Source organism: Pyrgilauda ruficollis, unplaced genomic scaffold (genome assembly GCF_017590135.1).
Source record: "Pyrgilauda ruficollis isolate IOZ18807 unplaced genomic scaffold, ASM1759013v1 scaffold33, whole genome shotgun sequence".
Classification (NCBI taxonomy): domain Eukaryota; kingdom Metazoa; phylum Chordata; class Aves; order Passeriformes; family Passeridae; genus Pyrgilauda; species Pyrgilauda ruficollis.
This window is the reverse complement of record NW_024524711.1, coordinates 2,367,205-2,389,911: the sequence shown is the minus strand read 5'-3', so window position 1 is coordinate 2,389,911 and position 22,707 is coordinate 2,367,205. Positions and strand designations below refer to the sequence as shown.

Below are 22,707 nucleotides of genomic sequence, written 5' to 3'. Positions count from 1 at the left end.
CTCAGCAGCAGCTCAGGCATCTCTGCATCATGGACCTGTAGGAGGTGTTTCCAGCACAAATCCAAACCAGCTGCTGTGAAGAAAATTAACTCCATTCCAGCCAAAACTAGCACAAATGTACAGATAGCAGATGATGCCCCTGAATGTCTTTAATGATACTTGTATGTATTCTTTCTTTTTTTCTGATTGATGAGAATTATGTGGATGCCTTCCTTCCCCCCAGTTTTTTTGTGTGTGACTTACATGCTGAGACATCTCAAATCAGCACTTTGCTTTTAAGGAAGATTTTTGTTCATATATATTTGTATATAAAACCCTCACATTTTTAATGGTTTCCTGGCTGGGCTTTGGCAATCAAAATGCATGGGAAAGCTAAATTTTAACAAATACTGCAGTTTTTTTCTTCTGGACAATCAGATTTAGATTTCTTTATGCCTTTTCTGTAGTCTTCCAAATTCCACTCTAAGTATAACCACATAATTGTTTCTCTCGTAACAAATACTTACAGAAATTTACAAGTAATGATTTGGATTAGGTTGTAGTAAATCCTGAGTTAACAGTGATGAAAACATTGTATCACTTCACTATTCTCACAATCATTCTTATTTTAAGTATAATGCTGTAACAGTTCTGAAGCAGCACTTAATGTTTCTTGAATTATTCAAATAAAAATATGGAGCATTGGTGTTTTAAAAGGAATGTTATAGTGTATAATATGAAAAACTAAAACCTTCCTAACTTCAGGAGCAGGGGGAGCAATTTAAAGAAATGGTGACATAAAGGAAGTAGAACAGTGTCAAAAAACCCTAGTCCGTTTTACAATTCAGATAGGAAACTGGAATTCAATTTGTTCAGTTTTCAAGATGGACACATGGCAGAACCAGTCCTCTGAGATTTAGAAAAGTAAGTGCATTCTCAATGTCAGAATTAAAAAATTTGTTCCTAATCTTGCATGGCCGTATCTTGAGGACTGAAAGAGTTTGGAGAAGTGACACAAAGATACAGGTGAGAACTGAGGAAGAGTTGGTGAAAGTTATTTTTTTTGTAGCCCCAGGGTATTTATTCTTTCTAGCTGAGTTTCCCAGTGTGTATGGTGAATTTGTTTGCCTCACAGTGTGTTGCAGGGATTCATTTGTTTCAGTCTGAAATTATAGAAAGTGAAGATCAGAATCCAGCCTGCCTGAAGTAGGTAATGCTCCTTTGCCCCAGAGACAATTCACTCTTCCTAATTTAACTATCCAAGTTGTGACATACAACAGAGAAGCAAATTCCTTTAAAACCTGGAGGAGTGTACTCAGGCCATCAAATGCAGATGTTTTGCCCTTTCTGTTGAGAATTTTGGCAATGTATGCACCTTCTGCAGCTGGAAGTCTGGTTCTGAGCTTCTAGGCTGTTCTTACCTGACATGAAATGAGTGTGCTCCAGGAACTGAGGGAAGAACTGTTGAATGATGCCTTCATTTGTCCTACTGGTTCCTACTGGTCTATCTGCTTGATCTTTCATTTGGAGCATGGACTGTGTTCTCATCCTGCAATAATATCCCATGAAGGGATGGCTAGGGAATGTTGTAGGAAACTGAAAGGAGAATGGTTGTTCATAGGTGTCTTGGGCCCAGAGCTCAGGTCCTGCTGCTTTTTGTTGCAGAAAGTTGCCCTAAGCAGTGGTGTTATGAATCGTGGTACAAATTCAGGTATAGACACAGAGTGCTAAGGGTAAGCCCTAGTTTTGGGCTTCTGTTGGACAACAGCAGATAACTTGCAGTGGAGAACTCGGCCAGTTCAGAACTTGAGGTAGAGAACAGGCACATTAGACATGTATGGACAGGTAAGATGAGCATTTGGGCATCTTGCAGATGAAGTAGGTAAGCAACTCGGGTATTACAGTAGGCAGTCCTGACAGCTGCATGATCCAAATCGATGTCCAGGAATTTAGGTTGGCTATAAATTCCTTAATCTCAGTTTATGTATGATTAGGCAAATGTTTGAGAAACGTTTCTGGAAACACCCATTGATGGCTTTTACAATTTCATGTATGGAACAAGTAATGATTTAGTATCTCCTGTTCTATGCTAAGGAGATACAAGACCTGCTGACCTTTGTGGCTCACAGTTTGGAGTGAGCTAGGTGCAGAAGTGTTTTCACAAATACTGTAAAGTTGCTACTCTTGTCTCACCTTGTAGGACCTGTTAGCTTCTCTCTGCTCTTTTTCTCCTTGGTGTGTAATGCTGACCTGTGTTTCTGACTTCCAGTCAAACGCTCATGATAGCATGTGTGAGCCCTTCGGATCGAGACTTCATGGAAACTTTGAACACATTAAAGTACGCCAACCGGGCACGGAACATCAAGAACAAGGTGATGGTTAATCAGGACAGGGCCAGTCAACAAATAAATGCTTTGCGCAGTGAGATTGCACGGCTACAGATGGAACTCATGGAATACAAAACTGTAAGTTTGTCCTCTTAGGACTTCTTCTGCCTTAAAATGCTTGCACATTTTTGGTTTTTTTTTTTCCTGTTGACTATTTCCTCTTCATACCCTAAAAACCTTGGAAAAGCATCCCTGACGTAAACAACACTTAATTCCAGTGATTATCGGATGTTTTTAGAAAGCATAGATTGTATCCCCAAAAAAAGAGATGTCAGCAAATGTCAGTGATATTTACTGATGATGCATGCTGTTTGCTTTTTGAAAGGCAACAAGAAAGTCACTTCCAAATCAAAAATGACCAAACCACAACTTAGACTGGTGCATAAGTGAATGTGGACATTTACTGTGTGTTGCTTTTGAAAACTTCCTGGATGGCTAAAACAGTTTGTTTTAAAAATCCAATCTCAAGTATATAAGACAAATACTTATGCCTGTTTCTTCCTGCATTTTATTCAGTGTTTTGAGCAATAAAGGTCGTTACTGAACAGGATCACCATTTTCTCTTCTTGAGCTAGTATTCTGATTTGATAAAGAGTTATCTTCTCATTTTTTAACCTTCTCAATAACTTGTATTTCAGACTGAAGTGGAATTACATGAAACCCAGATGCTAAGGCATTGGCCCAGACATCAATCTTTTGAAAACTATCCCTTTATCATTGTTTTAAACTATTTGAGAGATTATCCTGTGCTATGAGTGTCTGCTTGGAATTCTAAGTCATCTGTGAACTGCATTTACTAACTTTAGAATTTTTTTATAAGTGTAGGTCAGCCTTGACTGGTAACAAAATCTTTTTACTTTCTTGAAGGGTAAAAGGATTATAGATGAAGAAGGTGTTGAAAGCATCAATGACATGTTCCATGAGAATGCAATGCTGCAAACAGAAAACAACAATCTGCGTGTTAGAATTAAAGCAATGCAAGAGACTATTGATGCTCTTAGAGCCAGAATAACGCAGCTGATGAGTGATCAGGCCAACCAAGTGCTAGCCAGGACAGGTATGCTGTGAATGTGCATAAACTGCTTCAGAAGTTCATAAACTTAACTTAATTATATGTTCTTGCTTCGTTGATCCCTTGAAATGAAATTATGCCTTTTTATTAGCAATGTAGGACCTCCTTTGGCAGGGATAGGCCCCCATATGATTATTTCTTCTGTCTCTGGAGACTTTTTTAATAATACAAATAGTTTGGTACCCTGATTTGACCATCTGTTTAGAAATGTGAACAGGAAACATGAATTAATATTTTTGTGTAGGAACTATTTGATGCTTAGCTCCTGTGGTGGTTTAACAATCAGTAAATTTGACTCCAAATTAAACTTCAGATGAATAATTTTGATTTAAGCATTGTTAAAATGTGCTAATATGGAAAAGAAGTTACATATGATGATCACATGAGAGGAACAAAAAACGTAACTCAGTTTAAGAAGGAAAGCTATTTTACAAATAAGATTTACGTGTGTAGCCCATGTGACTGTTTCCCTTTGCCTTGTGCCTAGTAGCTATATTCAGATATTTATACTGTTACCACCCTTTCTTAATCTGTCTCTTCCCTCATTCCCCTTTTCTCTGTCCTTCAAAGGGGAAGGAAATGAAGAAATAAGCAACATGATTCACAACTATATCAAGGAAATTGAAGATCTCAGGTATTTGCATTATATGTATTTGGAGAATTTTTGTTTAAAAAATTAATAGAAGTGTTAGCAACACTTCAGCTGTTTTCCTGTGTGGGGATTACTTTAGGAGAGTGGTCCTTCAGCTTCTAAGACCATCTGGACACAAAAATGAAAAATATTAGAGATCAAACTGACAATAGAAATGAGAGTAAGATGTTGCCTAAATTGTGGTGATAACTTAATATTGTTGCACCAAGGACAGTGAAACTTAGAACAGTTCTTTTATAACTTTATAACCTCATATAAAAATGATAGCACTGAGAAATTGGTTGTTTAAAAAATATGTTCTTAAAAATAATTACTTTTAAAATTCAGAAAATCTTAAATATTTTAGATATTTTTATTTATGTATGTCTTGGACATATACCATGATAAAAATTATCTGGCCTGTCCTCAGTTTACATTAGAGCTTTTGTGTAGCTTTCATATACTATCTATATTCATAAAGCATGTTCAGGTTTGTATCTGTGTGTATATATATTTATATATATATCTGTGTGTATGTTCATACAGACATATTTTCATGTGTTCTGTCAAGGTTATATAATATATGTACAGTATATATAACCATTGTATAAAATGGTATTTTAAAGGAATTCACTACATTGTATTTTTTTAGAATTCAACTTGGTTTGTAGTTTCTTTTTAGACAGAATGTAGTGCATTGAAGTTACACAGGCAAGAGTGTACAGCTCATTTAATGGTCTACAATTCTTCCTTGTTTTGTTTTTTATTAAGAGCAAAATTATTAGAAAGTGAAGCAGTGAATGAAAATCTTCGACGCAGCTTGTCAAGAGCCTCATCGAGAGCCACGTACTTTGGTGGACCATCAGCATTTTCTGCTTCTATGCTTTCCTCAGAGAAGGAGACAATGGAAATTCTAGATATAGCCAAGAAAGATCTAGAAAAGCTGAAAAAAAAAGAAAGGAAAAAGAAAAAGAGGTGGTGTATTAATTATAATGCTATTTGTTTTCTCTTTCTTAGTAAAAAGGCCTATTTTTTTAAATTACTAAGACTTAAAAGAGCTTTTTATGTGGGTTTGGACCCTAAACAGCTGTTCCTTCAAACCCTTTTACATGTTGCAGTTACAGGTTTTCTTTTGCATCTTTTCTTCCAGTGAAGTGTGCAGTATTTGTAGACTGAGTGTCTCCTTTGTAATGAACTTTTCAGTGTAATTATGCACAGTGATAAAAGCACAGGAGCTCTCTCTAAATTTTTATGTTTTTAAAATTTTCTTCTAAAATGCACCCGAAATTTAACAGAAGTTTGAAAAAATTATGAATTTTTTTTTTTAACTCTCTGTCAAAACTGAAACAGCTTTCTGAAGAAAAGATATTCTGAATAGCTGGGGATTCTTTGGTAGCTGTTGAAATGGCTTCTTTTGCTTTATCTTTTGCTTCTATGAATGTTTTTTAATTTGAGGCTTCCTAATTCTCTGCAACATCATGCTTTGCTGATTTTTTTGCTGTCCAACTTCTCATCTACTAAAATCCTCATAGAAATTGACATAAATGCCTGTTTAGATAGCAGTTAGCACAGCAAGTGTAACTTTGTGTACTCAGACTTTGCGTCCATTAGAAATCTCTCTGTTTTAGGAGAAATTTTTCATGCTTCTAATCTGTTACTCTTTTTAATAATGGTCCTTCAGACTTCTGCAAGTTCAGAGTAAAACTATAACAGTTTAAGCTTGAAATAGTCAAAGTATAAAGTAGATGAGGATCAGTCATATTTTTAATTTTAGGTCCCATATCTATAAATCCATTCACCACACAGATGTCTGGTGCTTCTAGAGATCAGTCGTTTTAAGTACAACTAGATTCTTTGCGTTTCGTTTTTTAGGAAGCTCTTAGACTTTTATGGGGATTTTGATAGATTTTGTCTCATTTTTGTAGGAACTTGAGGGGAAGATGGAAGTACTAAATAAAATCAGCAGAATGTTCTGTCCTCTCTTCAGCCAAGCACTTCATTATGTCCTTTAACTGTAAATGCAGGAACAAAGAAATTTGATTCTGTATTTTTTAACACATTTAAAGCATGCATTTAGCTACATACTTGGATAAAGTCTCAGTTGTTAGGTTGTGTTTTTGTGGTTTGGTTTTTTTTTTGTTTTATTTTTTTGAAAGCCAGTCATACTTTTTCACACCAAGAAAATAATATTGTGATGGGACGGCCAAGTAGTCTGATCTGAAAGTAGGGTCTACTTACCATAAATGATTTTTGAGATCAGTTTTGATCTAGATTTGTAGAATTAGAGGGCTATGGAAAAACTAAAGTTGGAAGAGGCCTCTTGATGGCTCTATCTTAAAGTGGGCCTTGTGTTCTATAAAATGGGGTCGTACTCTTCAAAGTGCTGCTAAGGTTTGAATCTATCTACTGGCCTATCTGCGGACTGCTTTGTAATAAAGACATTTCTGAGGTGCACGTGTTGGGAGGAAAATTCCTTAGATGCTAAGAAATGCTAGAATTTGAGGGATTGTACATTGTCATTCTTGCTATGTGCAGAGTGCTTCTATCCAATTAGTGAAAAGTCTGTGTTGAGGTTATATCACTGTGAATTTTTATTCTATTGAAATTTCAGGAATTGTCAGTGTGTACATTAATGTAATGCACAGACACTTTGCCGTGCAGTTTGATGGGGATTCTTTGTTATAATTATGTCTTCTACAGGCATTTAGTTACATTTACTCTACTATTTCTTTTCAGTGTTGCCTTTCTTTTAAAGCTATCTGACTAGCATTTTTCTATTTTAATGGCATTGGTAAGCCTAGCTACTGGTTCTGCCCCATCTGCTGCCTTTCTTGGTCTTTTGTTTCCTGTGTATGGGTCAGTATGACAAGAGGTGCATAATTTTAAATACATACAGCTTATTTAAATTTTTGTGAGGTAGCCTGAAGGTCTAAGAGCAAGGTTCTGAAAGAGCAGCAGGTATGTAGTGTTAAATATCTGTAGCCTTAATAAGCACCTGTCATGAAGTTTATTTGAAACAGTTTACACAGCAGTAATATTTTGCCTACTGATTGGAATATCCCACAGTGTGACTTAATGTGACTTACCACTAGAAGCCCCTGAGCAAATCTTCCACGTTCCTTTCAGTTGTTAGTTAATCTTACATACCTGGTAACCATTTCTGACTGTTTTCTTTTGACTCCCCTAACCTTAATTAAACTAAATTAGTGGTAAAAATTACATGGGGTTCAGCTTGCTAGCTCCTAGCTGATACCAAAGGAAGGTGGTAGGCAGTATAAGGTGAAAAGGCAGCAAAAACTTGCTTGAAATTTGTCATAATGGGAAATGAGGAATTTCAGTAGTTGATGAATTTTAAGCCATCTCTATGCTTTCAGGTGTCATGCAGACTTTTTTTACTGATAAATCCATGTTTATTCAAGAGGAAAAAGTGCAGGCAGAAATACTAACATTTTGTCCATCTCATTGCTTTTGGTGCATGTTTTTTGTTAATTTATTAAAAAATAACAAGAAATTATTGACATGTACTTTCTGAATCTCAGAAAAATAAGCTGCAGTTTTCTACTTTTTATTTAAAAACATACAAAAAACCCAAACAAAAACATGAATGCAGTTTGAACATTTTTTTGTATTAATTATATTCAGAATATATTATTTAGACTATTAATTGATTAATAATTAAAAAGTTTTCTTATTCTTACTTTATATTACAATACATTATCAGCATATATGAGACTAGTGCATTGGTTTTTTTTCCCTGAAATGTTCCTGAGAATATATAACTTTGGGTCAGTGGGAGTATTTGCAATTTTCAGTATTTTACCAGCCACTTTTAAGTAGAGAAATAGGAGAAATATTTTTCTAGAATTGAGATATTTTCTTAATCCGTTATTAGAAATAATTTGCAAAGTTAAAAATATTGTCTAAAATTTATTCTTTAATGTAACTTGAATTTACTTGTTATCAGTGGCAAATTAGTTAACCTACCCATGCTTTTTTTGTTTTCTGTTTACTTTGCAACTGTCCAGGATATATTGCCTTTTTACTACTTGTTGTCTCTTGATGGTATCTTTTAAAATTTCGTTTTAAACTCCGCAAGCTCATATATATCATTTTTTTACCTTCTTATCACTTTTGCTTTTCACTGTCTGGTTTGTCCTTCATTGGCTTGGCCTTCCAATACTGTACCTCGTGCTTTTGAAGGCTACAGAAACTTGAGGAAAGCAGTCAAGAAGAAAGAAGGTTGGAATATTTCCCAGGTTTTTAATTACCTGTCATTTCAATTAATTGGTTGTCATACATGAAAAGAAGTTGGGCAGATTCATAGGTACTTGAGGAGTAGTTAATTTTCAGATTTCTTTCCTGGGTTTTCGCTTTCAGCTAGTGTTTTAACTGGAAGAAACCTCTGTTGTGGAATTGAGGTTGACTCTGGCGTTACACAGGGTTGAGCAAGCTTTTATGGGGAGGTGGAATTCCTGTTGAATTAATTGTTTTCTTTCTTGCATGGTCTAAGTGAAATGAAAGGCAGGAGGAAGGTGCAGTAGCACATATAGTATGAAATGTCTAGCAGGCAGTATATGACAGTAATAATTTTGGCATGTGAGATCAAGAGTGTCTTGGACCATCGCACCTCACTCAAGTCTGCTGCTTTGGTTTCTGAAAATGTGACAAAAGCCTTGGTCGTTCCTCCCATTCTGTTTCAGCCAAATCAGTAGATGAATGGTCATTCACAGAGAGCAGTTAAACTGAGGGCTCTAAAAAGAGAGCTATGTTATGATTAAAAGTGAAACCAAAGGAGTTTTTATTTTTCTGCTATTTTTATCCAAAAACCCTACCCAGTGAATCGATGCACATGATGTGAATCCACAGACCAGTAACACACACATGAAGCAGTACAGTTCTACCTGGGAGAGCTGCTGGCTCTCCTTCTTCCTGTCTCTCCCCTTTCTTAGGCAGAACACAAATTCTCTCTAGTGGTTAGTTCTGTACTGAGTGGAAGGGAAACTGGAGGTTTGCCCCAATTTGCATGAGGACTGCAGCTAAGATCCATTATCTTTTAGGCTTAATAACCAACATAGAACATGTTCTGGTTTGAGGGACAGGAGAATCTGTGGAAATGAGATTGTACGACACAGTGTTCCCTGTTAGGCATTTTTTTGTATACAAATCTGGTTAGATTTTTAAATTCCAGCATACCCAGCTGCTGCATGGATTCAGATGGTCCAAACAAAAGCTTTCTGCCTTGTGCATGGTCAGCTCATGACTGGTCATGAGTGGGGCAGAAGAGAATCAGTTAGCATTAAATAGATTAAAAAGTAATAAAACAGAAGATCATGTGTACACAGCATTGTGTTACTCAACAGGCACTTTTTAGATTTGAGTTCTGTTTTAAAGATGTCACTAACCAAATCATAGTGTCTCAAATCTATTGTCTATTTCTTGTCCCTGCACTGAGTATTGGATTTGCCCAAGAGTTTGATCGTGAATCTGAGCTCCTCTTGGTATCAGTGGAGAAAGATGTGCATTTCTAGTTTCTGTGCCTGGTCAGTGACAGCACAATTTGCCAAACTTTTATGCAGCTGATGTTAGTTGGGGTGGATTCCACATAATGCAGTCCTAACCACATTTTTTCATTAGTACCTCTATGGTGTCTAGCTCTATTCTGTCACAGCTTCCCATCCATTGGAGCTTTGGGTTTTGTACATGTAGCACTAGAGGGACTGATAACCTGGTCTGTGACAATGTGCAAAGTGCCATTGATTTTTTGTTTTATATTTGCATGTGATGTCTTAAATGTGCAGTTAAAAATGTTAAAACTTGCCCTAAGGAGTAATACACCAAACATTTAGAACAAAATCAAAAAAACCCTTCTGTAAACCCTCTTTATTGTTGTATCCGTGACTGTTTTGAGCATTCCCTTTATGTCAAAGTAGATAACGAATTGAAAAAGTATAAATTATGATGAATTAGGATATTGTTTAAGGTTTATACATAAATTTTAAGACTATTCTAAGTACAGTAGGCTCTGTTGTAGCTTGAAAGTGTAGGAATACCTGAAATGTATGTTGTACTTGCACACAATGTTATTTTATTGTTTTGTAAAAGCTACTCTGGGTACACTGCAACTTCCATGCAAAATGAGTGCTGCTGTAGTATATGGAGATGTGTATTCTGATTGTCCCAGTTGTGCAGTATGCTGGAACAATGTGCTAATCATTACTATTACCTTGCAAACCAAGATTAAGAGTAATTAGGCATTATTTCATTATCTGCAGAAGTTTGGAAGTTGTGTTTTACCCATGCCCAACACCGGTACATTTTTCTAACTACTCTTTGTTTTTCATCTTTATTTGGAATTACGTCTTACTGGTTTGGGGGATGGGAAACAATTGCCATTTCAGTTTGTGAATAATTTGTGTCTGCCTCTTCTACTAGTGTCAAGGAGGATAACACAGACAACGAGCAGGAGAAAAGAGATGAAAAAGGCACTTCAGAGAGAGAGAATAATGAATTGGAGGGAGTAAGTATTTATAAGTGTTTGGTTTATTTGTTCATAGTCTGTTTAAAGATTTACAATGTTATAGAAAGAAAATTAGGAATGTGCTAGGTGAATACTGCTGCTTCATAATGATAGTCAAAAATTACTTAAGCCTGGAAAAGTGTGGAGTGCTTTAATGTCTATGTTTTGTAGGAGGAAATTCAGGAAGTCAGTGATCATGATGATGAAGAAGAGGAAGATGATGAGGATGAAGATGATATGGAAGTTGTTGAAAGCTCAGATGAATCAGATTCTGATTCTGATGAAAAAGGTGATGTCAGTGCAATATTCTGTAGAGTTTTGCAAATAATGTCTGTAAAAATCTCAGGTCTTGGTAGGCAGTAAAGTGTGTTGTAAACCATCTGTGTGTAATTCTCTGTGAAGAGCATGTTATGGGAATTTTTTTTTTTTGTTATGGTGCTAAAACATGTAATATGAGACAGCTGATTGAGTGTCCCTGTATGGGTTTTGAAATTGACCGGAGGCCAGGTTCACTGTGATTTGTGTGGAATCCTCCCGTGTGCAATATGTATTTACAGTGACCCTAAGATTGCAAGGATTATCCGTGTTCAAGTGGTCCTTGCTTTACTTTAACAGAGATTTTTCTATTTTAGAAAATTATCAAGCTGACTTGGCAAATATCACCTGTGAAATAGCCATTAAGCAGAAACTGATAGATGAGCTAGAAAACAGCCAGCGAAGGTTGCAAACACTGAAAAAACAGTATGAAGAGAAGCTAATGATGCTACAACATAAAATCCGAGACACCCAGCTTGAAAGAGATCAGGTTCTTCAAAACTTGGGTAAGAAGTACAAAATCACTGATCTTGTATAAGCTGTTCAAGTTGAACCATCTTCTACTTCTGTCATTTTCTTTTTCAAATTTGATGAGAAATTGCAGAAAACAGAAGTATGTTTTGTACCCATAATGCCAGTGAATCATTCTTTATTCATTCTAGTTTCTATCAGAATTGAGAGAAGAAATTTTTGAAATGTGTTGCTACTGACAGGTATTTGATTTGGGTGAATAAGCATTTTCAGTTTTCTAAGAGCTCTCATAATCCTGGAGATAGTTCCTGATAAAAAAGTTTTTTTGTGTTCTTTCCCCTCCCCACTTTCTTTTTATTTGCATGAGAATAGGAACAAGCATCAGTGAAACACACATTTCAGAGGTGTTTATGGGCCAAACATTTTTGAATATGTATTAGCATTGAGATGACAAACCACCTATGACTCAGGAATCCCAAGCCATAAATAACTGCACTTTGGGAGTGCTGTGGAAAGTATTTTGTTTGGTTTTATTTTTTAAACATATATATCCTTTATGGTTATATGCTGTCTAAGCTTTTGCTGTTCCCCTGTTATTCCTTAGACCTTCCCGGTTGATCAGTGTCAGAAGAGGGATGCTAGGCTTGATGGCTTTTAGGAGTGGTATTATGCTCCTGTGTACATAGTGTGAATGTGTGTATTTGTGCTTTCAGGTGCTCAGATTTGTTACAAAGTGTGAATAGTTGATCTTTTATCCCAGAATGCATACAAGTTCAAAGCAGTGCAGGTAGCAGGAACTAGAGAGAAATTAGGTTGTTTTAAAGGTATTGCAGAGCAACACTATAGCAGTGCTAGAGCACAGGAAATTATCTGCTGTGGCTGGCAAAGTAGAAGTACCCTGAACAAAAGCAGATTAAGAATTCCCTTTTACTCTAGGTTCTGTAGAGACATATTCAGAAGAAAAGGCAAAAAAAATCAAGTCAGAATATGAAAAGAAACTCCAAGCCATGAATAAAGAACTGCAGAGACTTCAAACAGCGCAAAAGGAGCATGCACGTTTGCTTAAAAATCAGTCTCAATATGAAAAGCAGCTGAAGAAACTGCAGCAGGAGGTGACAGAGATGAAGAAAACCAAGGTATATTTCAGTAAATTGAAGTGTTGCACAATGAATGTTTACTGAAAATGGGGTTGAAATCTCCTGTGCATCCATCTATCTGATAAGTCTGTTCTTGCTGTTATCTGCCTGAAAGTCTGAAAACAGAAGAGATGTGAGCATCGGGCTGTTCCTGGGGGAGAGGGGCAGCTTTTAGGTTTAATGAACAGAAATTAAGGAATCAAACATGCATAAGCTTGCACAGTTTATTAGCTGTTATTCAGCACTGAGTGAAGACGACATTAGATAGAAGATGTAAATGGCTAAAAGCATGTAATATAGTGGAAAATGGCAATTTGAAGAGAAAACTCTACATGGTTGAGGGCAGGGAGCAGCACTTCAGTGTGAACAGCTTTTCTAAGTGATGACCTCTTTACAGGTTCGCTTGATGAAGCAAATGAAAGAAGAGCAGGAGAAAGCTAGAATGACTGAATCTAGAAGAAATAGAGAGATTGCACAGCTTAAAAAGGAGCAACGCAAACGAGAGGTGATTTCACAGATAAAGAACTTTCATTTGGAATAAGCACATGCTATTATGATGTGCCTCTGCTTGCAGGCACGCACTGTGTATATGCATTCAAAGAGGCAGGCATGTACCTGTATATTTTCACCATAAAAATGCACAAAATTTGGTTTGACTTCCATGCAAACGCAGTTCCCAGCTTCAGGTGATAAGTCTTCTATGAACTGTTGTGCTTACTGAGTATGTATATCAACATTATCAGTGAATTAGTGATTAGTGAAACTTCACAAAGTTGTTGCTACCACCTTGCTTGCATGGCATTATTGGTTTTGATAGAATTGATACCGTGAAACACTTATTTTTGTTCTGCACTAGGAAGATCAAGAAACAATCATGACTTAAGTCTTCATGTCACAGCAATTTTGCAGATATGTATTAATGTGTAGAGGTCTCTTTTTTTGTTTATACAGTGCAGTCCTTGTGAGAGAGAATGGAAAAAATATCATGTGCTGCTTCTATTTTTTCACAGCATCAGCTCAAGCTTCTGGAAGCTCAGAAAAGAAACCAAGAAGTTATCTTGCGTCGCAAAACTGAAGAGGTACTGTGGTAAAACAGCAATGCATCTTTGAAAACAGAACAATGTTGTATTGCTGTAACTTAGAACTCAGTTTTGGGAGAGCTAATCATGTCTTTGCACTGTGTTTCAGGTCACAGCCCTTCGTCGGCAAGTAAGGCCTCTGTCTGATAAAGTGGCAGGCAAAGTGAGTCGAAAGCTGAGTCTGCCTGAGCATTCCATGCAGGAAGCAAGTTCTAGTTTGTCAGGCGAGCATGATGGCTCCAGAACAGCGGCACAGCAGAAGATGAGAATTCCTGTTGCAAGGGTTCAAGCATTATCTGTAACTGCAACAAATGGAACAGGGTAAGGGTTAAAGCTTTTTAGAACTCTCTTACAAGAACTGAAATTTGTGTGCACTTTCTAGCAGGTACATCTGCTAGAACACCTGTGTCATCCTCCTCATTGCAAGAGCTGTTAGCTGTCAAACTGTTATCATGTAATGCTCATAAAATGGGCATTTTACCATTATCAAATGCAATTTCAGATTTCTGAGTTTAAGACAATAATATCATAATATAAAGTGGCATTAAGGGGCAGGTCACATAAACTGGATTTTGAAATCTTGAGGGTTTTTAAATCTGCCCTTCAAGAGAAATTACCTTGGTGGTCCAATGCCAGCAGTGTTAAGTTCATGGAGAAACTTGTTGGAAAATGCAGCTCAGTGTATCAGGTCTATTTGTGCTTTTCCACTGTGATTTGAAGCAGATCTCCTTGGTAAATAGAGAACAACACCTACGTGGCATTTGAGCTCAACAGTGTGTCATGAAAGATGCTGCAGTGTTTAGAACCTGTTTTTCAAGTGCAGCATGTTAGAGTGCAGTAGAGTTCGGGGCTGGGTAGAGGCAGCTGTCTGGTGCTGTGAAAACCTACAACAACTTCTGCATGACATTCTTAAGTTGTTTGTGAAAAATATTCCAGCCTGATCCTTTCCACATTCGAATTTGTCACTGGACTACTTCAGACTTAGCTGTGTGTTTGTCTTGAACGTGTCACAGAAGGAAGTACCAGCGGAAAGCAGTGACGAGCAGAGTTTACTCCTCGAAGGCAGCCAGGATGAAGTGGCAGTTGCTGGAACGCAGAGTAACTGATATTATTATGCAGAGGATGACTATTTCCAACATGGAGGCAGATATGAACAGGTTGCTTACGGTGGGTGATCTGCTGTGCACTTTGGCTGTATTAAATAATGTAAATTAATTGCTGTTATGGCAGCATTGGCTTCACTACTGTTGTCAGTGAAGACACTTTTGGCTCCAGTAAACATTTGAGCAATAGGATTGCTGTGCTTAGTAAGAACTAAGAAGCACATTAATGGCATCATGTGCAAATAGATTACTGTAGTCACCTGTGTAACTTCTTCCCATGGGAATCATGACATGTTAATTAAACTGTAACAAACGAAGGAAAACAAAAAGGTGCTTCAGTATTCTAAGGGCTTACTAATTCCTTTTTCTGTAATATTATGTCTTTGTGGAAAATAGCAACGTGAAGAACTCACCAAAAGAAGAGATAAGCTTTCAAAGAAAAGGGAGAAGCTCATCAAGGGTGGGGGTGGCAGTGAAGCAGATAGAAGTGTCCAAAACATAAATGAGGAGATGGAATCAGTAACTGCAAATATAGACTACATCAATGACAGCATTTCTGACTGCCAAGCAAACATTATGCAAATGGAAGAAGCAAAGGTAGGTCAAATATTATTGCAAAAATGGTAAAATGGGGACAAGAGAACACAACTGTATTAGCACTGAAAATGTTCTCATTTAGAAATCAGTTTTTGTCTGTGTAATTATTGAGCCACGAAGTGAAAATTGGTGAAAACTTTTATGTGAAGTTTGAGATGAAGACTTATACAATTGATACCTGAGTTTTAGCGTCAGTAGTGTAATTTGCAGGTTAAGATTGCAAAGCATTTAAATGTCAAAGCTGATACTTTCTGTTATGCTGGCAATAAATTAATATAATTCTTGGGACTTTTTCACAATCTGATGGGCTTATTCTTGTACATATAGGAAGAAGGAGAGACCTTGGATGTAACAGCAGTGATTAATGCTTGCACTTTGACAGAAGCTCGATATTTGCTTGATCACTTCCTTATGATGGGTATCAATAAGGTAAAGTGTTAAGTGAAGTATGTGTGTGCCAGGACTGTGGCATGTGCCAGGAGCAGCTATGTTGTCCTGACATCAAGACATAACTAATGTGTGTTAAACAGAGCAAAGCTGGTCGACATTACTGAGTCATGCTGATTCTCAGTGTGAAGGCCCTTGAGATCTGTTGTCCTCTTCAACTTAATGCATGTTTCCCAACCTCCAGTAGAGCCTTTTTCACTGTATTAGCTCATGTTGTTCTTACAAGAGCACTAGCTTTTTGTAATCAAATAAATCTCTGTGATTTTCAACAAACTCCTAAAGAGAGCTCAAGATCTTTTTTTTGAAAGACTGGCTCAGTCATCTTTGTACAAATATGAACCTCACAAAATTTAAGTTACACGTTGGTGCATGACGTACTTCAGTCTGAGTAGAGCCACAGAGATTCTTCTGAAGGTGTTGGGGAAATATGTTTGCTCTTATATTTTCAAAATAAGTATTTGGCAGCTTATAACCCTGTGCACACATGTATCATGTGCTCTTGTTGCTGCTTTTCTTTCTGTCTCATTGAGTCAAATGGAAGATTTCGATGATACTGAAACTGTCTTTGGGTCAGCCCCCTGACCAGTTCTCTGGGGTTTCTTTTGCATTCTTGATTTGTCACTATGCAGGTAGTCCAAAAAGTTTGTGAGAGAAAAAAAGGGTAAAGAAAATTCCCACAATCACACTGGCTTCTGGAAATTTCAATTTTCTAATATTTTTTCAACCCTTGGATGTGTTTGAATGGATTTTGCAACAGAGTTAATATGAGAAAAGTGAGTCTGACTCACTCTGTTAACAATTTCTCTTTATTATGATAAAAAGCTCCATTATGTGAAGGATTCTATCATCTTTTTTTTAGTAATTATCACATAGAAAAGCTGAAGGGATTTTTTTTTTCAAAATTGGTCATGCCTACTGTCTATTCTATTGCTTGTTTTCACCTGCAGAATGTGTCTATTGATATGTAGCTTTAGTTCATTCAAAATGTAATGTGTAAATTCATAGGGCTGCACTTGTTACTCAAGCACTAGCACTCAAAGTCTGCTGTTGCCCTACAAGACTTTGAGAAGATGTGTTGTACCTTCATTTTTCCCTACTGTTTCTTTTGGAATTTGGAGATCTATTTGGAAACCGTTCCATAAATTTCTTTGGCTGTATTTTCTACAACTAAAAAATTCCCTCCACTCCATGGATCTAGGGAAGTTCTCTTAGAATGAATTCTGTCATAAGTTAGGCCATAAGATCTTTCATTAGAAGTTGAAAGTCACTGAGTGATTGGGTAGGAAAGATTACAGTTCTGTGTCCCACCCTGTCCCACTTCCACCTCCCCCTTGCTCCTTGTCATAGAGTACCATAATTTTTTGGTAATAATTTTTTAAAAAGTAGTTATTTGGGAAAAGTGGAGGTGTTGATCTTTCAGATGCTTGCTACTCTTAAAAAAATGCCAAGACTCTGAATTGCACTTGGGAGTCATGTCCCACTTAGCCACTAGATGCATATTTGCAAGGCAGTCTGAGGAATGCAAGTTAAAGGAATGCTTAGTGAGTCCCTTCAAAAGGTGAAGGAAAGAAAAAGTCCCTTTGTTGACACCTGATCTTCAGGATGTGAGAAGGCAGCTGCAATGTACACATTGTTTGTGTTTGTAGTTTTTAAAAATTTTTGACAATTTTCATTTTGTAAAACAAGGGTTGTGATAAAACATTTTTCATCTTTCTTTCTCTTAGGGTCTCCAAGCAGCTCAGAAAGAAGCTCAGATCAAGGTTCTTGAGGGACGCCTTAAGCAGACAGAAATTACTAGTGCTACTCAAAACCAACTGCTGTTTCATATGCTAAAAGAAAAAGCTGAATTAAATCCTGAACTTGATGCTTTTCTGGGTCATGCTTTGCAAGGTAGTTTTTTCATCTTGTTTTCTGAATAGTCAACTGCATGTCATGTTTGCCTTTTATGCATGTTGTACTGGGCATTCTAGACTATTTCTTTTCTGAATAGATGCTGTATTGTAACATCTTATACTTCACAATTGACATGCGTGTATGGCATTTTTAAGTAGACCCTCTAAGCAGTGAAATGCAGGAAACAAAGTTTTTTTAATTATTGAGATTTTTTAAAATTCAAATAATCTGCTTGTTATTTTTACAGTCTGGATTTGTTTTAACTTCTGAATGGGAAGTTCAAAAATTCAATCCCGTTCAGTCATCATATGCTAGGGATTTTGGATTGGCATTTTACGTTGTTACAGCATCTATTCTACTTCTCATGAGATGATACTAAGAAAAATTTAGAATACATTTGGGTACTTTTTTTTATTTCTTTTTATAAATGGATATGTTTTGATTGGAATGTTGCTTTTTTTTCCTTGTTGCTGTATTTACACAGACCTAGATAGCATACCACTGGGTAAGTATGTTTAGCTTTCTGTGTACTGTACAGCTGCATGAGTTACTAATTCATTCATGTTCACTAACTGATGCATCTTAGAATTTGTGAGTGTGTGAAATTTGCATGAACTATTCTGTAAATGTACTCATTATCATGAGCTTCAAGAGCATTTCTTCCTTTCTGAAACCACCCCTAGCTCTTGTGGTAATAGCCCTTGTGGTAGTTAAAAGTGAAGACAGTAAGCAGAGCTGTATTTCAAATTTATAACTTGGTGCTTGCGAGCCCGAAAGATGTTCAGATGACATGAAACTATTTTGTGATACACTACTGTTGTGACAAATTATGTTCATCTTTTTAGGTTTGGAAAAAAAGGCAATTCTTAACTTGCAGGTCATTTTTAACCTTTTGCAAATAGCTCATTTTGTAATGTATATATTATAGAGAATGCAGGATTATATCCCACTTTTTAAATTGGGTTCAAGTTACTGACTTCACTGATTTTGAGATAAGTCTCTTTTGCTGTTGCTTTAGAGTTAGTCCCAAATGAATTAAACTTATTTTCCTCCCTCCAAAGAATTGGCTATATTTGGAACTTGAGAAAAATAATCCTGTTACCAGTGATAATTCCTTTTGTGTTGTCTTGTGCTATTTTCAGTCACATTTTGCTGTCCTGTTTGCACAGCATTTCAAAGCACAAAACTACATGGAAGTGTCTAGATCATAATGTAGAGATGGTGAGAACTTGGCCAGCTTTCTGTCAAGTGGCACCTGAAGACCTGTGTCAGGGGATCTTGCTACATGCAGCCAGTTATTTATTCAGGAACTTCAGTGGTTTGTAGCATCATAGTGTCTCTAGAACAGGCCTTTAATGTGTGTGCATGTTCACTCCTGTTGGAGCATTGTTTCTCCTGACAACATTGTATTTTCTTTAGCTCTGGGCAGGCTTTTACTTATTAACAACATCTGAAGCAATGAAAAGCCACTTGCTAAATGTATTGAAACAGTAGTTCTGTAATCAAATTTTTCATAGAGTTTTATCTCATTAAAGGAGCTTTTTAACACTTTGCAAGCATGACCTGAGGCTTTCAGAGTATCTAAGCCACTCAGGACTCTGCTAAGACTTTGTAGGAAGAAAATGCAGCTGAATGTGCTGCACAAGCTAGGTCCAAGGCTGTTGGTAGTCTGTGTTTTGTGGATCACTAGTGACCAAACCTTTTAGCAGCAGGGAGTTCAGACACCACTGTAGTGAGACTTTGGTGCTGGGATTGCTGGCTGGTTCACAGGGATGTTGTTGAGGCAGGGCCTGACACAGTTCCTGCAGGTAGAATTGTGGGTGGCAGCAGATCCTGAGATCAGTCTCACCAGGATGCCTGACATCTCCGTGGTAGAGTACAGAGAGCCATATCCAAGCAAAGGGATTGCATTTCCATGGTATTTGAGATTCACCCTCTTGATGCCTACTTTCAGGTCCACCATCTTCAAAGTTCTTAGCTATTTGAATGCACTTGGCTCAGAAAAGCTTGTACATTCGCCAGTGTAGTTGTGCACTTGCATTGTAGACAAGAGGTTTCAGTCTGCAGAAAAGTACATCACAGGCTCAGGTTTTGATTTGAATGGACTTTCAGGGCACATCCACCTTGGTGGATGAACCAGCTGCCATTCACTATCCCATCTGCTCTTGTGAAGAGTTAAAATGACCATGAAACTGAGTTTTGAATGTTGCTGAAGTGACTCCTCTTTGAGGAGTTGTGGAAGCTGCTTTTACTTCCCACCTGTGATGTATGGGCATTCATGGATGTGAGTCACAACAGTCTATGTGCAGATTTTGAGAGGGCTGGTCAAATGTCATTTCCTCTGGGTGAACTGTGCTGGTGCATGGCATTGTTCTGGTATCATCCAGTTGCCACTGCATGAGAATGAAGATGAATAATCAGAAAATTCTCCACCTGTTCTGCAAGCAGTGGTTTGCTAGCAGCTATCCCTGCAAACATTACTGTCTTTACTAACTTCATTTCTCCTTTCATCTCTTCTCACTCTCGCAAAATCTTGCTCTTTCTACCTTTTTGTTGATTCTGTGCACTGGTTTCTCTGGGGGCTTTGAGCAGTCTTCCTGTGTTGAATTGCAGGCAAACTGAAGAAACTCATCAGGTCACATGAGAGTGAGCCTACAAATAAAATCCCACCTTTTGTGGTCATTCCACACTTTCTACTTAGTTACTTGTAGAAAGAGATCACAAGTTCTTTATGAGCAGGGGATGAAGTAACATAATTCTAATAGGAATCATATATTTTTTTAAAATGCATTTATTTTAGGGATGCTGCTTTTGTCTTACTGAAAGGAGCCGTACTCTAAGTTCCCACTTTTGCAGAAGGCATATAATAATAATAGCAATAATAACAACACTAGTGACAATAATAAGTATTGAAAGGTTTTAATCTGGCTTCAAATCCATGATGGAACAAAAAGAAACCTGAAAATTCAGAGTGCTATTCCTGTGGCCCTCCTTTCTTTAGAATATTGTTGTATTTCTGATAATTAAGATTACATTGTTAAGATTAATTCAGCAGTTTGGTAATTCTGAAGTACATTATTGGTGTTGGTTCTATGCTGATGGTTTTAACTTTTTCAGGGAATGAGTTTAGATGCAGCAGACACAAAAGGCAGTGTTTTCCTTCTCTTTTTTCTATTCCTTCTTAAAATTCAGCTGAAAGCTGCATATCTTTGTTCCCTTTCTCCAAAAGCATGAACTCGCACTTAAAACATACACACGGAGAAACCTGTTTTAATATGGGTTACAAATATATTTGTTCTATGCATTGCAAATGGTATCTGCTTTTTGCAGAAATTGAGAAAAGAAACTCAGTGTCTTTTCTAGTAAAGAGGAGGTGTAATGGAATGTCATTACAAGGTTATTTAATCCTTAATATTTCATGAGTATGTTCAAAAATAAGGGACATCGCTTGCAAAATGTGTTACCCATGTCCTTGATCTATGCCTAAAATGTATTATTAGAATAACACGCAATTCAGGGGATTTGCTTTCCCAGCATTTGGAACTGATTGTACATGTGCCCTTGACTCGTCGTCTCAGCTTAATGTTTTGCACCATTTGCATGCAGACGTGTTACTTGGATGTTTGACAGTGTTAGTATGTGGCATGCATGCTGGTTTTGTCTTCTGTGGACAGGTTTGTGCACCCATTTTTGCTTCAGGAACATTTCTACTGAGCAGCTTCCTTTAGAAATTAATCTCTTTTTAGGAAGCTGTTCTGAAGTATTGAGTGGTAGCATCATCCTCTTTTGAAATGAATCCTTATATACTAATCAAGTGCTTGCTTCGTGTCAGCTCAAATGCTTGGTGGCATTCTGTATCAGAGGAGGCTGAGCCTCAGCTCACTAGCTAGCTAAAAATACAATTTTCTTTTTCATTATAGCCAGGCTGATTCCGTCTTGCAGCAAGAAGATGAAAAAAAAGAGAAGAAAGACATTCTTACTGTCCATTGATTTACATCCCATATCTTCCATGTCTTGCAGATAATTTTCTTTGCTTTATCTGCTTTCTTACAGATTTCCTTCTAGAATTTCTGGTTTTCTATCATCTCTTCCTCTGGTACAGTAGACAGAGGACCACAATTGCCACAGTATGCCTAGATGTATGATGTATTTAGATTGTATGAAAATAATTATTTTAGGTGGCAGTAAAAATCAGTGGGGGGTGGATAGAAAATAGTCAAGATATTTTGAAAACCCCCATCTTTTGTACTGTGTTCATCTACATTCAACATGTAGCTTTCTATAGTACTTAAAGCCTTCACATCCTGTTGTAGAGGGACAGACTAATGTTATTCTTCTGGAAATTTTCTAGAAAATTTGGACGATAGTACTGATGAGGATGCCCCATTGCATAGTCCTGGAACAGAAGGAAGGTGAGGAAATCTTTGTGACTACTGGTTCTAGAAAAATTACTGTAATTTCCTCCTTTTGTAATGCAGAATCATGTATCCTTTAGAATGTATCTCTAACATTGTTTCATTATACTTTGCCCACGATTTCAGTAGAAAGAAGAAAAAAATAAAAATACACATCTGCAAACCTGCAACAATTATGACTTTCTAACTGTGATGCAATTTTTCTTTTAGTTCATTATCTTCAGATCTCTTGAAGCTTTGTGGTGAAGTCAAGCCCAAAAGCAAGGTAGGATTTACAGTGATGATGACGATGATAATTTCTCTTAATGTCTTTTAAGTGATTCTATGATTCTATAATAATTCATAATTTAATGATATCTAATGGTATCATTAAAAAAAAAGCTCTTGCTTTGCCCAAGAGACTGCAATGAATGGAGACGTGCAGAAGGTGAACTGATGTACTTTACATATGATTTGTGTGCAATATGACTTTGTGTGACACTCCTCTCTAAAAAGCAATTATAAAAACAACTTCTTCAGTATTTTGGGTTTGAGTTATTAGAATTCCAGAAAGAGATGTGTTCTTCCAGTTATTTGCACTCCAAACTGGTGTAGTTTTGCAGATTAGTATTAGTTAGGCTACAGTTCAATGCTATTGCCAGTGGGAACTGCGAACATGCTTATGG

The 22,707-nt window shown here is 36.9% G+C and overlaps 1 protein-coding gene across 2 annotated transcripts in view; it reads left to right on the top strand.

Moving 5' to 3' along the window:
* The window catches only part of KIF21A (kinesin family member 21A), an 86,122-nt gene that overhangs the window by 40,614 nt on the left and 22,801 nt on the right, over positions 1-22,707 (top strand). Inside the window, exons 8-26 of one of the 2 annotated variants that reach the window (XM_041474639.1) lie at positions 2,249-2,444; positions 3,234-3,423; positions 4,009-4,072; positions 4,841-5,044; positions 8,270-8,308; positions 10,502-10,586; positions 10,758-10,875; positions 11,219-11,407; positions 12,309-12,508; positions 12,906-13,013; positions 13,519-13,587; positions 13,697-13,908; positions 14,601-14,754; positions 15,087-15,287; positions 15,615-15,716; positions 17,459-17,624; positions 18,112-18,132; positions 21,979-22,039; positions 22,253-22,307. In XM_041474639.1, coding sequence (XP_041330573.1) covers positions 2,249-2,444; positions 3,234-3,423; positions 4,009-4,072; positions 4,841-5,044; positions 8,270-8,308; positions 10,502-10,586; positions 10,758-10,875; positions 11,219-11,407; positions 12,309-12,508; positions 12,906-13,013; positions 13,519-13,587; positions 13,697-13,908; positions 14,601-14,754; positions 15,087-15,287; positions 15,615-15,716; positions 17,459-17,624; positions 18,112-18,132; positions 21,979-22,039; positions 22,253-22,307 — 2,434 coding nt within the window. The remainder of the gene's footprint in view (positions 1-2,248; positions 2,445-3,233; positions 3,424-4,008; positions 4,073-4,840; positions 5,045-8,269; positions 8,309-10,501; positions 10,587-10,757; positions 10,876-11,218; positions 11,408-12,308; positions 12,509-12,905; positions 13,014-13,518; positions 13,588-13,696; positions 13,909-14,600; positions 14,755-15,086; positions 15,288-15,614; positions 15,717-17,458; positions 17,625-18,111; positions 18,133-21,978; positions 22,040-22,252; positions 22,308-22,707) is intronic. The other variant, XM_041474638.1, reaches the window with a different exon arrangement.